General features: G+C 37.0%; 1 protein-coding gene across 2 annotated transcripts in view; it reads right to left on the bottom strand.

Annotated features, from left to right (window-relative positions):
• Positions 1–15039, bottom strand: part of LOC124155524 (SUN domain-containing protein 3-like) — a 35048-nt gene that overhangs the window by 14938 nt on the left and 5071 nt on the right. For both annotated transcript variants that reach the window (XM_046529425.1, XM_046529434.1), the window contains 3 exons: positions 11040–11146; positions 5925–6003; positions 2–133 (listed from right to left, as the gene is read on the bottom strand). In XM_046529425.1, the coding sequence (XP_046385381.1) occupies positions 2–133; positions 5925–6003; positions 11040–11146 (318 nt within the window). The remainder of the gene's footprint in view (position 1; positions 134–5924; positions 6004–11039; positions 11147–15039) is intronic.

Genomic DNA, 15039 nt, shown 5'->3' with positions numbered 1-15039 from the left:
CCTGTTGATTCAAGAGCAAAATCCACTTTTCCTGTGCCATCAGCTGAGAAACCTCCTTTAAGTATGATTTCATTCAATGGTTTCAAAGAATCTGTTAGTATATTTGTAATTATCTCTTTTCTCCCCTCTGTATCTGTAAAGTAATACACAAAATCATGTCAGCAAATTCAATTTTCTTTTATGCCTACAATCAAAGAAAAGAATCAGGTTATGGATGATTGACATTGAGCTTTAAACATGTAGGGTGCTCATACAGGTCTGGCGAAAAGCTCTGCTGGATGCCTAGCATACCAGTACGGGCACTTTAATTTAAAGGGCATCATGTAAATGGCTAATTAGAATTAAAACCAGCAATGAAGGCCAATATCTGTGAATTTATTTATTTAATCCAGTTCAGAAACAGCACAAGGCCAATTACAGAGGACTCACAATAACAGGAGAAACAATTTAATAATATTAAGCAATGTAACCAATAATGAACAAAAAATATTCAAAAGTAGGTACATATTTACAAAGAATAGTAAATTTCATCAGGTGGTGCAAGGGATAGTGGGAAAATTACGATAGTGATGGTGGAAGATGGATGAGGGATGAAATAAAGGATCAAAATTTGGAACACATTTGGCATAGGAGTTAATGGAAGAAGGAAGTCTGAATAGAAAAGAGTGTTTAGAGACAGAAAGGCGGGGGGTGAAACAATGAAATAGGTAGGTCACTCGACCTCGTCGTGCGCGAAGGAACACAAAGCGGAAAAAAAAGGTCAGATGATCTGTATTTGTCATTAATGATATTTAAGAAGAGTCTCCGGTCATTGAGGATACGGCGATCAGATAAAGTAGCAATGCCAAGAGAGGATCTAATCTTATTGAGGGAGAAGTTACGAAAAGGCAAGTGGCGGTAGCGGACAATAGAAAGGAAAATATTCAACGGGTGTTCTAGGAGCTTTAATGAAGAAGGTGGGGCTGTAGACCAGATTTGGCTGCAGTATTCTAGGACCAGAGAGACACAGGAAAGGATGAAGGTGCGTAGAGCAATTAAATCCAACACCTCACTATGGCGATACTCATACCCACCAAAGACATAGCACAGGTGGAAAAAGATTTAATGTGCTCACGGAAGAGCAGCTTAGAGTAAAAAATAACCGCTAAATCCTTCTGAGAGGTGACTGAAGGAATATCATGTCCAGATAATCGGTAATTTTTACTCAGGATAGACATGCGTAGGGTGAATGGGAGGATGGTTGACTTGGCTGGATTAATTTTCAGACTCCAAATCTCAGACCATTGGTCTATGGCATGAAGAGCCTTCTGCAGAGCAAGGCAGTCTCTCGGGGAATCCATCTGTTTAAAAATTTTGCTGTCATCTGCGTATAGTAATATTTTACAATTGGTGGAGGAGATAATGTTAACCAGATCATCTATGTATAAAGCAAACAGTAAAAGGCCCTAGGACACTCCCTTGTGGAACTCCAGATGTAACCGGTGCCATCAAAGAACCCGACCCATTTACTATAGTGTGTTGTTGCCAGTTTTGAAGGAAAGATGATAAGATAGAAAGAACATTACCATGGACATTATACCGATTCTCTAATTTGAAGAGCAGTAATTGATGGTTAATTTTGTCAAAAGCTTTGGCAAAATCAATATAGCATACATCCAGCTGTGATGAAGTCTCGAAAGCGTCAATGCAATGTTTGTCCAAAATGGACAGATTTGTAAATGTCGATGATCCGGGAGGGAAACCATGCTGTTTGTCAGATATTAAGGGAAGAGAGAAAGACAACAGACGTTGATGAATGATGCGCTCACAAATATTCGATAGAATTGGCAAAATTGAAGTAGGACGGTATGATTCTACAGAAGATTTCTTTCCGGAGGAAAATGCTGCCAATTTTCCACACTGATGGAAAGTATGCTGTTGAAAAACATCTGTTGAAAATGATGGATAGGGGTACAGCCAAGGAAGGGGCTGCATTTTTTAGGAACATCGCGGCTGGCTGATCTGAACCAGTTGCACGGTTAGTTTTAAGGGATGTCAACAAATTAAGACATTCATCGGGAGAAGTGGAAAATAAGGAGAGAGAGTGGGAACTAACACATTTAATATCAAGAACAGAGATATCCAAAAGTTGGTTAGAGGTGTAGGTGGATGAAAAAAACTTGGAAAAAATGGTCAGCACACCCAGGACCAACAGCAGTTTCATCACCAAAAGACATTTCCTTAGGCGTGGAAGCAGAATTATGCCTGGAGTTGATCATAGACCAGAACCGTTTTGGGTTGGAAACACAGTCAAACGAAATTGAGGCTGTATAGTTTTTAAAGTCTATCTTAGTCAGATAATTGGCATGACACCGAAGATTCTTGAAAGTTTTTAATGTGTAGGGGTTCGGAAAATGTTTATATAGGCACCAAGCACTTAGCTTATTTTTTAAAACAAAAACTGTCTCACTGGTCATCCAAAGTGGGAACTTTCCAGAACGGTGTTTCCGATGCGGAATGCAATCCTTCAGGACACCTACCAACCAGTCATAAAACATATCAAGGGCTTCGTCCACAGAGCCTTCTTCCCAGAGGCATCATGGGAGGCAGTTGAGGGAGTCATTAACATGAGCCCAATCCATTCTTTTCCAGATGGGGGTGGGAGGACGTAGAGAAGGGGGCGGAGTAGATCTTGGTCTAAAGGGTGGCCACCCGCTGGATTCAAGCGAAATTTCTAGGGACCCGTGGTCGGAGCAGAAATAGTCGCCAGCAGGGCAAACTTTCAACTCGAGCGAGGATGAGACAAGATCCAGGACTGCCAACCCCCTCGTGGGAAACATATTGCACCGCTTGAGGCCCAGGCCATTAATGAAATGATCAACAAAAAACTCCTCAAGGCCAGATAAACACTTAACATTCACAGGGTAGGACCAGTCAATGCCTAAATTAAAGTCACCTAAGAGCATAACTTCACCCACACTATGGGCTAGTGACACAGAGTTGAAACACTTTTCCAAAGTTGTCATGTCACCAGAAGGTGGTGGATAAAATGTACCAATTAATAGCCTTCTCCCTACAGAAGACATTGTATTAAAGGGAAGAGTTACTTTGACCCATATTATCCCGGGGCCTAACTCCAAATCAGGGCGACGTAGCACCAAGAAACGATTGTCAACACCAAGAAGGACACCACCGCCACGCTTACCGACTCGATCATATCTGAAAATTTGATGAGAAGTGGATATAGATAATTCGCCATCAGAAACATTGTCGCAAAGCCACGTCTCTGTGATGGATATCACTTGGTGATTTCGTAGTTCATGAAGAAACGAGTCCATTGCCCCAAGCTTGTTTTTCAAACTATGAACATTTTGATATTTACCAACACTCAATTTCATTGTGCACATTGTAAGTCGAAAAAGGATGCTAAGAAACAAACACACCAATAATTATATAGCACACAATTAGAACCTAAATTATTTGGAGGGACTTGAAGGGACAATAGGAAAACACAGGAAGGGAGGAAAAACGGTTGCCATGGTGGAGGCAGGCCAAATCCTGGGAGCGACAAGTCACGTTGACCGAGAGTCATAGGCACAATAGCACAATAATCCAAAAGTTGCACGAGCAGCATTTCTATAACTCGTGCCAACAAAGTAAAGCACTATCTGCATTGGAAAACACACACAAAACATAAATGAACACTTTTGAACCACAGAAATAAAATAATACTGTGGGCAGACATGCACGCCTGGCTTGCCTAGCCGCCGTCTTGCGGATAAAAAATCCAATGGGTAGAGGTTAATGTCCTAATTCTGACGCATGGTAACTTCACCACCATGAGGCCGAAAATTGAGTAATTTCTTTGGCTTGAGCATTGTTCCCATGAAAAACATGAAAGTAAATCCCTTTTTGTTGACCTTTCTCATAGTGTTTATGAGATACGTACATTCCCCCAGTAAAAAATTTGTTTCCCCTATTCTCAGGCATGACTTATTTTTACTATTAAAAGGCTTTCCTAAGTCCACGAACGTGATGAATGTAGGCTTGTTCTTCTCCATTCTCTTCTCTTTGAGGAGCGAACGTGGCTTCCCTTGTGGCCTTGTTTTTCCTAAATCCAATTTGGTCTTCATCCAGGAACTTCTCTGCTTTCTGTTCTATTCTCCTGTAGATGATTCTTGTTAATATGTTATACTGGACGCATGAGTCGTTAGGCTAAGGGTCCTAAAGTCTTCTCATTTTTTTTGCTGTTTTCTTTTTGAAAATAATGGTGTGTTTTACATGTGGTCCCTTGGTATGTTTCCTGTTATGTACATGTCACACTCTGTTTTGTCGGGGGAGTCATTACCTTTTCCCCTGCATTTTTAAGAAGCAGTGGAAGAGGTATAAGGGGAAGGTGCAGAATTATTTTGACTGAACTGAAACAATGGGGTCCATTCCTATATGTAGGACAATCAGCAAGGAAACAACATATCAGGTACCCTGACTCAGCTAGGTGTAGGGCTAGTGAAATATGGTTAGACTGTGTAAATAAACATGGAATGTATCCTGAATAAAGATACAGTCAAAATGTAAGGAAGCTTGTTTACTATTAAAATTTTCAGAATGGACAAGGTTCAATTTTTACTCTCCTACTAATGTTATATTCCTAGAAAAGAAGACTTCAGTTCAATGTTTTCCTTGCCTCTTCCACCGAGAAAACTTGCCTACAAACTTTGTAACTTGCAAATTTTTATTTAAATTAAACTTGATTTAATTTTAATAATCAGGAAGAATTTTTACCAACCAACCCAAAATATGAGTAATATTTTGTGTATTACCTGGATATACAAGGAGATGTTTAAAAAAAATTGCAGATCTCAATCCTGAGATCTTTTCAATGGCTTCTCAGGAGACTACTCTGACATTATATTTTTCCTGCATTAGGAGCATCTACTATGGCAGCATGTTCATCCTATTTTTTTTTTAAATATAAATTCATGGTATTAATGGTGTTAACTTTTTGATCTCGAGTAGAGTAGTACTTTTTGATCTTGAGTTGAATATTTAGCCGAGTTGTATCTAGCCAGTATCAAGTTGAGTCAAGTATGGTAATTTCTGGACCAGGTAATATAACGATGTATGCACCAGCATACTCTCATTCTTCCCATCCCCTAGTGCATTTTCTCATCTGAACACTTGGCGTGATGTATAAAGGAAAATATGATGAGAAAAGTTGATGGTAATTGTATCAGAATTATGAAATGAATGAAAATTAATGTGTTTTGAACAGTTCCAATGTAATAATTGAAATGAATGAACCTCTAGTTGTATTGCAACACTTTAATTTAAATATGTACCCAAACTGCTTGGAAGAGCCCAAAGTAAAGGTATTTTCACAATTATAATAGAGATAAAGAAGTCCCAAATCAAAGAGGCTGGCACCTTTGTTGTGCCTACAGAAGGCCTAGGCTGGCTGTGCTTCAGTGTTTGACGCACTTGGCTTATTACTAGGTCCAGCTGCGAATCGTCTATCTTAAAAATATTAGATGCAGGCCTGCGATCACATTTGCCTTCCAAATTGTTTGTAGTCTACATTTGCCATGATTTTTTGAGTTTGACGATAGCGCTTCATATCGACAGATTTCTTAACCTACTGGCCTTTATAGCTCTGTAGCTGATACTACTCAACTCAACATTCATAATGGTACTCTAAGCACCCAAGTTGAGAACCAACGACTCGACTCACACATTCCTTATCTTTTGTATATGTATGTATTTGTTTGGGACTTGCTTTTTTTCCACCCTACCTTGCCTTCTGGCAAGGTTTCTTTTCTTACATAATGTAAATTGATCCATTCAATGTGAATGAACGAATATTTTCCACAATTTTCAAGGCTAAACTTTCTGTGCCAATTTGAGAATAATTTTATTGGTCTTTATTAAGTACAGATCAACTACAGTACCTTTTTTGATATCTTCTCTCAGTTCACATGTCAATTTCAGTAACCTCTTCAATTCGTCTTCTCTTTTTTCTAATATTTTCTGGCAAAGCAATGGTTTGAATTATTAATTAATTTATGAAACATGTTACTAATGTTAGAAAACAAACATAATTACTAACTAAAATAAATTAACAAATATCATGCAAAAATGTGTGTGAATTATGGCTATATCCTCTTAGCTAGGATTTTAAAAGTAATTGCAATATATATTCAGTAATAGAAGATGGATACCCTCTTTAACTCTTCTTTGATGTACCCTATTAACGGGATGGAAAATGCTTAGGGATTTGAATGCTTTGAATGGTACGTATTGATTTTGTTTTAATTATTTAGGCTACCTATTAATAATCCTCATCATCACGATAAAGATGCAGATTTTACATACCAATTCTCTCCCTTATTTACTACGCTGGTGATGAGTCTGTGGCAGAGGCGAGGGAAAGATGCAAGTAGTGGTGTGTGGTTGATGAATTTGGTGGTGGGGAAAGAAATAATGATAAGGTTTGGGCATGGGTGTTCGTGAGTCTATTGTGAATTGTGTATCATCTGTGATGATGATTTGGGAAAGGAGTGATGCTGATCAATCGTTGAGTGAGCAAGCTCAGTCAGCTTCCAATGTGATCAGTAGATGGTCACAGGATAACTTTTAAATTATCAACCCTAACAAAAGCAAATTAATGCACTTTAAAACTAGTGGTCCACCATCTGAGAACATTAGTGTAAGTCTGAATAAGAAACCTATTGAGCAGGTGGAATTCTTAGGAATATCTCTGGATTACAAAATGTCCTGGAATGAGCATATTACCTACATACATCAGCAGGAAACTCAGTTCTACATGTTACTTACTTAGGCAGCTCAGTTCCACTGTGGAAAGAAAAACTTTGCTAAAACTATATTATAGTGACTTCTACTCTCATGCCATCTACAGTGTAATTTTTTGGGGATCAACTCACCATTTTATCAAAATTTTTCGTTTTCAAAAACGTGCCATGAGAATCATTGCACATAAAGGTTACAGATCTCCCAGCAGACCAATCTTTAATGACATGCTTATATCCTCATAATCCTAATAAAAATTTTTAATAATTTGCCTGCTGATCTTAAAAATGTGAATGATGGTATTTTGTTTAAAAATAAGTTGAAAAAACTTTTACTGAGAAATATGTATTACAGTAAAACCTCTTCACATCGTAATGGAGGGGACCAAAATTTGGGCATTTTGATGTATGGAGGTTCACTATAGAGAGGTTTTAGTGATAGGCACCATTTTTTCATATCCTTTGGAAATGAAAGGCACTTTTTTTTAATCCATTATATTTGTGTGTTTAAACACACATGCATGCATCAATGAACATATATTTATTATTTAATAATTACAGAAAGCGAATGCTATCGCATGACTTTTACCATGATTCGGGAGAAAATGATGTGTTCTCTCTAAATTCAACAGTCACTTAAAATGATTCGGATACTTGGATATCTTTTTTCTTATTTACTGTTAGGTATCCTCTCATATTTAGCAAAATGGCCACAACTAATGATTATAACGTGAAAATTACAGCATATGTAATAAGGTATATAAGAAAAAAGTGTTAATTGTCTCTAGTAGTCTTGGTACAATTTGCAGAGGCAATTAGGCATTAGGCAGTCAGCGGGGATGTCTCCTTGGTATGATAAGTGGAGGTTTTATGATATAAAGAGGTTCACTACAAAGAGGTTTGCCTATAAATTTACATGTAAATCTGATGGGACCGTAGGGGTGGTATGATGTATGGAGGTTTATGATGTAAAGAGGTTCACTACATAGAGGTTTTACTGTATTTAATTGATGAATATCTAGATGATGCTCTGTAACACTTTAATGTAAATATGTGTATAGGGAAATATACTGTTTGTTATGTTGGTATTTATATGTATATTGTATGATTTGACGTGCCTTATACCTGGAGCATTATTTAATGTATATATTAGATCGCTGGGCAAATAAAATAATAGTAATAATTGGTGGAGGCATCCTTGAAAGTTCGTGTAAAATCTTTCCAACATTGTTCTTTCAACTTAGGTGACTTCCACGTGAATTGCCTCCTTCAACTCGTCCAGAGTTCGCGACGTGTGCTTATATAGATGAGCCTTCAGGTGTTCCCATGGGAAAAAGTCACAGATGGATAAATCTTATTTTATTAAAAAAATCTTTTCTAGTCATCACATTCACTGTCACATGCATCATTGTCCTCAGAATCACTTACGTTTATAACGATTTGGCTTTCTTCTTCATCTTAACCCTTTTCCTGACTTATGTAAGTCATTTCTTCTTACTTCACTTTCTCACAAATCTTCAGCCACTCTTCTTGTCCAATTGCACTTTCTCTACCCAAGTTTCCAAATATCGTCCAATTTTAACGTCACATAGGGTTTTGCCACCCAATTTTTGAGAATCACCCAAATGTTTTCAATTGGATTCAGTTCCGGGTGATAACGTGGCAATCTTATGCTTGTGTGCTAATAGGAAGCCAGTATTCAGTCTACTTCATGTACAACTGGACCCTTGTTGGTTTTAATTTTTTCAAGAAGCTCGAGCTTCGTCTCCATGGTTTCATAGTTGATGCCACACGTGTCCAACCAAGCCTTCTTCAGTGCATTATGTGATATTTTGCACGCCAGGCTACCGATAGCCTTCCTACCCCCTACCTCGCATGTGAAGTCCATCCTCATTGAACCCTCCCCAAAGAATTAATGACAATAAATATAACTAAACAAAACTAGTCACTTTAAATCCTAATTCAAAGATATAACAGCACTTATTTAAAAAAATAAAATGGCAAAAACTTAAGTAATTAAGAGCTTTGACCTAGCTTGACCTATTAACGAGATGTACTAAAAGGAAAAAACTAAGGGAAAGTTATCAAATGAAGCAAAAACTGAAGTAAAAAAAATTAAAAGAACTAATGTAATTCTAAGCTATTAAAAAACTAATTCTATCTCGACTATGAGAAAAAGTCTAAAGCATAAAAGCAAAATGAGGAAAAAACAGTGAGGTTGGCAGCGAATACAAGGCAAAAGCAGTGAGTTAACCTTTAGATCACCATTCAGATCGCTGCCGATTGGCAGGGAAGGGACTTGTTCGGTCGAGAAAAGGGTTTCTGCGTATGGGCCACAAACTTTCAAAACACCTATGCCCAAGGACAAGTCCAAAAACAGTTTTTGTTGATTGGTCAAAATACAAAAATAACATATGCTTATAATCTTCCAGTATGGTGCTTCGCGCAAATTGACTACTTACAAAATAATATAAACCCTGATGAAAGGGTAAAAAATTTAATTTCAACTAGAAATCAACTTTTGGCACCTTTTCTGTGGCATAAACAAATCGGTAGAAGCCATTTTTTGACCTTAATTTACGATATATGTAGCCCTACCAGTGACAATCTAGCGTGCCCATAAAAGCACATCAGTCAAAATAAAAATGGCAAAAACTTGACCTCAAACATATGACCTCAAATATATCCTCCTCCCCAAGAATAATAAGTACCTAAATGCCAAATGAATAATTTAAATATGAGAACATTCATAATAAGGATGAGAAGTAATACATTGTAAATTATTAATTACAAATAGAAAATAATTGGTACTTCTTGAAGACGGTTACAAAATTCCTCTGTTTCCTTCTACGGCAGAATGAATGATGACAATTAGTGCCCTATTGCTGACTAAGAGTGACTTAAATATGTGTGGCCACAAATGGAGAAAAATAATTTACATATTTCCAACTATTACAGCTGGCATTGAACATCTTGGAAAAATTTCCCCTGATTTTACAGCCATTTTGTTAGAATATTGCACTATGCCTATGTGGGCACTTTAAAGGGTTGACTTCAGAAACTGACCATTTATTGAACTCATACTCAATTTGATCTATAAAATACTGCAGTCTCTTATCTGCACGGAAAGTAAGTAGCTAAAATGGATATGCAGTCTGCAAATATCTTGGTATGAAGTAGATATGAGGGCATTATAGTAGATAATTGGTGGTAGATTTGTTTGGTTCAGTGGTTATGATTCTTGAAAAACAAAGCTCTAATAAGTGACAAAAATGCCAAGTTGATATGTTTTAATTTGAAACCTGTAACACCCTGAAAAAACCAGGGTTCTTGCCCTAACTATTTAGCCAGCCCTGATATGGAGCGAACATTTTGCGGGAAGGGGCCATTTGATTTCAAATTGAACTTTTTGATTTGCATGCAGGGATCAGTGTTTATTTCACTACTTTGAGCAGTAACATCCACTGAGTGCACTCCTAAATATTTATAATTAAATATGGATGGGTCAAATCTGCTATGTTCACAAATCCAAAGCCGAAATCAAATGTCAAATTCCAATTCACAAAATTTTCAGATAGCATCTTTTGATTTGATGGATTGGCAGAATTGATAATCCATCCCTAATTAATTTATCAAGTTGTAAGTATTCCTTATGTTAGAGCATGCCAACTTTTATCGAAAAGAATAAATAAAGACATTTATTAGTTAGTTACATAGAAGTTTGACTGTACTTATTGTGGTTACCACTTGCACACTGGTAGCATCATACAAATTTACTATCCTAGTGAAAATATCTATAGGTTTTTTTTCTGATAGTAATTTGAAAATAAGAAACTTTTGTCCCTGTAGGAAACTTAATTTGTTCATGTGGGAAACTTTCATGTTCCTATGAGAAACTTTTATGTTCATATGGGACTTTACATAATTCCTATAGTATTTTCCAAAGCACTAGTAAATATGGACCATTAGTTTCTTATAGTGTTTTGGAAAATAATTTAGAAATTATGGGCATTCCAATTGGAAAATGAAAGTCTCCTATAGGAACAAGCGTTTCCCATTATGAAATTAGAATGAGAAAAAATCCTATAGGGATCTTCACTGGGGTACTTTTAAGAGGTTAACCGCCTACCTATCTTCTAATACTTATTGAAATGGAAACTGGTTAATGGTGGTCCATTGCATTCATGTCTCCCAATTACATAAATATACTTCGCTTTTCTGTCTCTCAGTCTTTGTAAGTAAGGTAAAAGTTCTCACCTTGACAGTATTGAATTCTTCTTTCATCTCCTGAATATCATTTTGCATAATCTCATATGATTGTTTCCTTGATGTCCATCTGTCATATGGACACACCACGGCAAAAACTGTAAAATTTCATTTCATTAGAAGAAAGTAGCTATTTCATTCTTCTACATCTACATAATACCCCGCGAGCCGCCTAAAAGGCGTGTGGCAGGGGGTGTTAGGACACCAGCCGTTTACGGCTAAAAAAAATGAAGTGCTCTAACGAGGTTGGGACTAGCATTTATTAAAGTCCTTTATGGTTCGGGGAAAAATGAATTCCCATATCTATTCGTTCGGCAAAACATGTCTCTCAATTTATCACTTCTATCGGACCTGGAAATATAGTGCGGCTCTAATATTATGTTCTCTATGTCGCTCTTAAAGATATCCATTCTCAATTGTTCAAGCAATCTAAGCCTAGCGCGCAGCCTCCGAGTCTCCAATGGCTCCCAGCCTAATTCGCTTAACATCTGGGTAACACTGTCTGTACGCCCGTAGCAATTTTTGATGAAATGCGCAGCCTTCCTTTGTATTTTATTCAGTTCGCGGATTAAGTCTTTCTGCACCGGATCCCGTACGCTCGCTGCATATTCAAGGTGCGGTCGGACGAGTGCGAAATAGCACCTTTCTTTCACTTTCTCATCCGAAAATCTTCCCACAATACGCTTGACGAATCCTAATTTCTTCAGGGCTATGCCACAAATATTCTTTATATGTGTTCCCCACGTGAGGTTCGAGGTTATTGTAACTCCCAGGTACTTCACTTCGTCTGTTGCCTTTATGTTAATACCATCCACTGCATAAACATGGTTAGAGTTGGACGAATTCCGCAAGAAATGTACCCCCATGCATTTGCTCAGATTAAGTTTGAGTCCCCAGTCTTGGCTCCACAAATCAACGTTGTTTAAGTCAGATGATAGAATTTCATAGTCAGAGTGATCACTAATTTTGCAATAGATGACAGCGTCGTCAGCAAATAAACGTATTTTACTGCCAATGCAGGAGCATAGATCATTAATGTATATAATGAACAACAGGGGGCCGATTACGCTTCCTTGTGGAACACCTGATGTAACTTTTACAACATCAGAGCTAATTCATTTGCAGAGTGATGTGCTGTAGTTTTTCCTTATTGACACAAAAGCTTCTATGAAAGAATATACTCCTTCACTCTGATGACCCATTCATTCACTATAAACATATTTAGCTCTATTTCATTTAAAGTGTTTCCTGCCATGTTTGAGCCTTTGGTCCTAGATGGCTAAATGAATTTCTAAATACAAAGGTTATACATTCAATGAATTTACTAAATGTTTTTTCAATGGCAATATTTGAACCTTATGCTTGTGCTTTAGGAGAAAGTTCATATTTTCAAGCACAATGGTAGCTTGTGTTACTAGGACATGTAGTAACTACAAAATGAACTTTTGTGCAATTTTGAAGGTTTGTTAAAATTTGATATTTTGATCAAATGCAAATTCTTGTCTCTTGGTACATTAACACAGTTGAACATTTTTATTTGTAGTACTTTGGAATATTTTACTTAATGAGCCTGTTTTTTCATGATAACTATATTTTATGTTGCTGTAGGACAAGAACAGTCATCTTCCTTACTAAATTCCCAGATATGATCGTTCATTTTAATGTAGTGGTTATCTGATTTTATATTGATTACTATGCTTTCTGAAAAATTGAGCTCTCTATCACCAAGAATCTCTGTATTTCGACTAGAGGCAGTAGCAATGACGACTTTCTTAGACTGGGTAACATTGGGCTGAATCAATGTTTGAACTGTTAGTATTTTTTAACGATTTTAGTTTGGGAAGTAAATGCTTGCAAAATTCAAGAAATTTTCCAAAAACACACAAAATTATGATTTCCTTAATTTGCCATCCTTCATCAGATGTTCTTTTTATAACCACCTCTCTTCATATTTGTGTTCTATGATTTATACCAGTTACTTTTTTCTTGTTCAATGTGTCCACAAATACATAACTAGATTTTTGCTAAAAGTGGGTAATACTTGTGACCCCTCATTTACCAGCTTTCTTCCTTTTAGAAGATAATTACATACATCATTGTGTATGTCCTCAGAATTCTCCAAGTTGCCATATGTGTGATAAGCTGTTTTTTACAGAGGAAGATACTTCATGGGAGGAGGAACACAGAAGGAAAAGTACATCATTTCATTAAGGCTGAATGTAGTTATTCCTCTAAGGAAACGTAGCTATTCTCATAGTGATATTGATGGTACCCAATTGACAGCATAGCAATCTTAGCCATGGCATAACTGTGTCCCTTATGATGGGGAACATTTTACATTTTGGCATCAGATTCTGGAAGAGGGTTTAAATTTCAGTGTTTTTATTCAATGGTGATATGCCTACATCAATGGAAAACTAATTTTATTTTAATTTTATAAGTACATTTTCATCAGTATAGAGCATTTGATTAAGATCAGTCGTCTGTTAGAACATACACTTTTAAAGTTGTGATCTCAGGAATGACATCATGGAATTTGATAATCATTGTGATTGAAAAGCAAAGACTTGATGAATCTATATAATTTATTGAAACAACCATGGTTTTGAAGCAAATAATCATCACGGACAAAAATATAGCTGCAGACCTATAGTTCTTGTCCTAAACCAAACGTTAAGCCATACATACCTCTGCATTGTTAACCAATGTAACTAATGACGACTCTCTAAATAGAAACTAGGCTTATTTAAATAAATTATGTGGAGTTACCAGTCTTTACTTTTGAAGTTCGATTCACTTTTTAACCTTTGAGCTACTATTTACAAAAATATTTATCAACCCTTATGTCCTGTGCACCAGGTGACTTAATGGGGAAAAATATTGGGAAAACTTTTGCAGTAGAGGTCAAATAGCAGAGCACAGTGGACACCCTTGTCTATCTCCATTTCCTCTTCTTGTTTCTTCACATTTGGGTCCAGATTTTATCGGAGCTTCTTGGTTTTTATGTAAACTTAGCACAATTCTACAATCATTGTAGAGCACTCCAATTTCCTCTCGCATTTCAAGCATTGAATTTAATTCTACATTGTCAAAGCCCTTCTTCTAGTCGTCAAATGCAATGAAAGTTGGTTTGATCTTCTCCATTCTCTTCCCTATAAGCAATCTTAAGGGCCAAAATTGCTTCTCCTGAATCCGAATAGGGTGGTTTCCTATTATTTTTTTATTGCATAAATCGAAAGATTATTACTCCTGGAGTATGTATTTCATGCTTTTAGAGTTTTAAATGACGATATCTATTTTTCACGATTAAATTAAAAGTGAGAATTTTCAAGAGCGCGAAAACGCGACGGGTAAGTATGAATGCCGGGAAAACTCCGTATGATGTCGTTCTGGTTCCCGCTGCCGCAAGTGAGGTGACCTTGGGGCGAGGCTTTGAGCGCTGATACGACGCAGGAGGCTAGCAGGTAGCGGAGTACCCTGCTAGCTGGTAGAGCTTAAATAAGGATTATTAATACCTTATCAAACGAAGGAAACTTTCCGACCATAGGCAGTTTTAATAGGTGATTATCAAGAGACGTTTCCCTGAGCTCTGTGCCTCATGCATGCATTGGTAATCTCAGACGATGTAAAACTCCTATCTACTCGTGTAGAAACTAGGTCCCTGTGACGTCACGTGGAGTGGCATCGCATGGGCGCCAATCTGGCCTTTTTCAAATGAGGATAAAATTGACCATTGCCATTCGTCTAAACCGGTATTTCTAAAACCAAATAATTTGTATATTATGAATACGCTAATGGTGGGTAACGAATCGCAATCAATTTCTTTCGTTTTCTTTGATGAAGGAAACTACCCTATTTCTCCTCATCCATGAATTCTTCTGCTCTCTGTTCTATTTTCCTGTTGTTGATTCATGTCAGTATTTTCAATGCATTTGCCTTCAGGCCTATTGTCCTAAAATCTTTGCACTTCTCAGCTATCTTCTTCATTGGA

Source organism: Ischnura elegans, chromosome 1 (genome assembly GCF_921293095.1).
Source record: "Ischnura elegans chromosome 1, ioIscEleg1.1, whole genome shotgun sequence".
NCBI lineage: Eukaryota > Metazoa > Arthropoda > Insecta > Odonata > Coenagrionidae > Ischnura > Ischnura elegans.
Note: the sequence above shows the minus strand (reverse complement) of the source record. Positions and strands in the feature narration are given on the sequence as shown.